Here is a 3,725-nt window from a genome sequence, read left to right as displayed (position 1 = left end):
GCATTCTCCATTAAGCGTTTGTAGGCATGTGTTAGGACTATCCAATTAAAGTGAAAAACAGTTGAGAACAGTAGAAAGTCTATAACCTATCAACTGAACACATACATTCATCCACTAATTATATGCAACAGCAGTGTTTCCCCTATATACAAATATGAGCGCCGCTGCTAGGGAGAGCCAGCCAGCCCAAAAAAAAGAAAAGAAAAGATTTTTAGATTTTTTGAACTTTTTTTTTTTTTCTTAAAATAATAAGTGGCGACCCTTTTTCATTTTTTATTGTTTGTTATGTAGATTTGTAGTATTTGTGTTACTGTATGTTCAATAAAGGTGTATTTTTGCTAAATCTTGAGACATTGCCCCGGACCCCCCTAGAGGATGTGACGTCCACCCCCCAATTCAAACATGTTCATACAATACTGAATACATTTGAAGCCATTTTGAAGTCTATTACCTATGTCAATAAGTTTCTGTTTTTGCAGCGTATTTGTCTTTTGTAGAGATTTTTCATTTATTCTTTACATATAAAATGTCGCCTAAAATCTCACCTAGGGCAGCAAATTGTCTAGAACCGGCCCTGGTACTAGGCCTCAAGAGCCTTTCTTGTGCTGACACATAGAAACAAATTGGCGGGGCGCACTTCGCACGCGCACACACTAAAAAATTCCACGTGCTCCACGCTCACATTATGCTGGGCCCACATGCCTTAGCACCGCTGCTATGACTCCATCCTAGGGGAAACACTGAGACATGGGAATAAAGCGAAATGTTTTGCACAACTGATCACGAACACTGGATAACTGAAGACTGATGACTTATAGAGTGTTAACTATGGACTATCAAAATAAAGTGTTATCATATATTTTACAAAAAACTGAAAGTTATGGATGTACTGGGGCAAATCACATACATGTATATTATATACATATTATTATATGTATATATTACATACATTTATATATTTGTTTTATACACTGGACAAATTCCTGCTCCAAAAACAAGTTGAACAATATTGAAAACGAGCCGTTTTCACTTGAAATAAGTTCAACAATCTGCCGATAGAAACATGTGCTTGGTCAGAGTTCTTGAAATAAGACGGGGTATTTAGATAAATCAGATCTTTTAATCAGCTGGAGAACTCATTTTGAACTATATTTGACCAGAATCAGGAAATGTTGTGTTACAATATAAGCAGCAAATGCTCAAAGTGTTTCTGTTTTCTGATGTTAGTTGGTGATTTTCTAATAAATACAACTCAAAATAAGATGTTTTGAATTAACAAGATGATGGATTGTCTAAAAACAAGACTCGATATCTGACTGCAGTGTTACTCCTGAAGTTATTATGCCTTAGGTGTAGAGACATATTCTGACTAGATATTAGACACGTATACTTGGCAAGATTTCAAGATGTTGTGGTGTAAGGTCATTTCCTCACGCTCTTTGCCCCTCAGGTGTGCAGTGAGCGATACGGCTGAGTACAGCGCTATGGCTTCAAACCCTCACGGCACCGCCACCAGCAAGGCCACCGTCACCGTGAAGAGTAAGACCTTAAAGTGGTTTATCTGCATCACTCAGATATCATGATATTCTCTCTGTAATCATCAGTGTGTTTTTCTTCACAGGAGCAGCAGGGACCGGGGAGTCCTGCCAGCTCAATTTAGGTGAGAGGAGAGAACGGGAAGCAGCTGAAAGATAAGCTGAAGGAGGGCCTTTAAAAAAATGTTTTATCAGACACCATCAGTTCAAACTCATGGGATCATTTGGCAACGAAGAGCAGAGCATGTGATGATGAGGGGGATGAAGAGGAGAAGCTTTTGTCCTCGTCCAGACACAGACACATACACACAAGGACCTCTGCGCATATTAAACACTCTGTAGTTACACACTTCTACTTCTACTGAATGTGTTTAAGGAAATGAACAATTTTCAGATGGAGAAAATCCTTTCCTCCAGTCGACCGAATGTATCACACGTATCTCTCGTATCGCAGTATTATTCTGCTTTCCTTTAGCCAATCAGTGAAAGAAAGAAAAAAAATGTAATCCTAGCTTTGACACTTTTCACAAATCAGTGATTTAATTATACTAACATTAAAACAAAGTTGCAGGTAAGTTAAGAAAGTGGTTCCTAAACCGAAAGAATATAAATATACATCCAGGTGTCTTAGAAAGGGCAAATCATCCCCTAAACTGACATTAAGTGGTATTTTGTTCTCATCTAAAAATATTAAATCCTTATTTTATATTTCTTTGTATAATTAGGATATCTTTAAATCCACTGATTATGGGATCTCTATCTGGTTTTAAGAATGTTCTTATCAGATCAGAACACAGAACTTCCAGAGACAACAATGTATACGCCCATATTTTACACTGCAATATCAATGTCAATCCTACATATCTTACATTATATCCACCTTTAAAATAGGTTCTCCCAAATGAAACTCTGTTTCAGTGAATATGTGTTAAAATGATTAATTACATGTTTCCCTTCCCCAATACAATATACATAACATCAAATACATCAAATCGTGCAATAGACAAATGGTTCACACACAACAAATAGACTCTGTTTCAGTGAATATGTGTTCAAATGATGAACTCCGTGTTCCCTGCTCAGTGCCCCACCTGACTGAGATCCATGCCAGCAAGCTGGAGGTCAGTCTTTTGGACCGTTTCTCCGTCAGCTTTGGGACGGAGGGCAGCTGCATCAGCCTGGTCTGCTCCATGGTGGTGGTCCCAGACCTGCCCAACGTGCCCCCCTTCGCCCAGTGGTACCGAGACGGTAAGACAGCCCTTAATTAAGTTAAAGTGGACCTATCATGCTATATTTGAATAATATAGTGTAGGACCATACCTATATAAGGCATATTTATACTTTTTATTTTTCAAAATACCAAACAAATCATGCATTTTAGCCATTCCTCATTTTGCTCAATTTAACACTGTCTTTGCATCATGGGCTGATTCTGTGAGAACAGCACCACCTACAGGCCTGGCATATGTACTACAGCGTCTCCAGCGCTTTCCAACGGCAATGTCCGTGGCTGTCTCCTTCTGATTGGTGGAGTTGGCCCAATAGCCGTAGCGCCACTTCTGTGACGTCATAGAAGTGTTCAAATCTGGATCAGTCTGTATCAGATCTGTTGCAGCCCCTTTTTAAGAGATTTGGGTATGGAGGAAAATAGAGAGGGTTGTGTTTTCTGACACTTGGTGAGTTCCCTGGAACACCGGGGACACATATTCATGTATAAAAACGTACAAAAGTGCATTTTGCATGATAGGTCCTCTTTAAGTTAAGCAGTATTTACCAGACATTTGGCCAAGTCCTCCCTTATCATCCGAAATCCAATGTAATGATTGTCCATTTTTCCATTCTGCTGCTTACATGCAGTTGTTCTCCTATTGCCTTTAAGGAAGTTGGAGGGTCCATCACGTGCAATACACAATCCTTTATAGAAACCATATTTTTTGAGAGCAAATATTGTGTCTTTAAGTTGACATTTATTGTTTTAGTTTCGAAACTTTTTTATTCCACCTTTCCCAGAGTGCATTTTGAATAAGACAAGATAAGAAGTGCTTTATCGATCCCAATTTGGGAGGATGGACCTTCTTTTAAGAAAATATCTCAAACACTGATCTGGTATCACCTTTACCTTGGCATTAGTTTACTTATTTAATGTTATTGAATGTGTGTTGGCCTCTTTGACCTTATTATGTTATCTAT

The 3,725-nt window shown here is 38.6% G+C and overlaps 1 protein-coding gene across 1 annotated transcript in view; it reads left to right on the top strand.

Annotated features, from left to right (window-relative positions):
* Positions 1-2,803, top strand: part of LOC104948572 (M-protein, striated muscle-like) — an 18,293-nt gene extending 15,490 nt beyond the window's left edge. Inside the window, exons 7-9 of the mRNA XM_010774773.1 lie at positions 1,451-1,539; positions 1,622-1,660; positions 2,619-2,803. Of these exons, the coding sequence (XP_010773075.1) occupies positions 1,451-1,539; positions 1,622-1,660; positions 2,619-2,803 (313 nt within the window). The remainder of the gene's footprint in view (positions 1-1,450; positions 1,540-1,621; positions 1,661-2,618) is intronic.
* Positions 2,804-3,725: the final 922 nt, after the last annotated feature.

This window comes from Notothenia coriiceps, unplaced genomic scaffold (assembly GCF_000735185.1).
Source record: "Notothenia coriiceps isolate Sejong01 unplaced genomic scaffold, NC01 NC01_scaffold00014597, whole genome shotgun sequence".
Taxonomy (NCBI): Eukaryota; Metazoa; Chordata; class Actinopteri; order Perciformes; family Nototheniidae; genus Notothenia; species Notothenia coriiceps.
The sequence above is the reverse complement of the archived record's forward strand: the minus strand, read 5'-3'. Positions and strand labels throughout refer to the sequence as shown.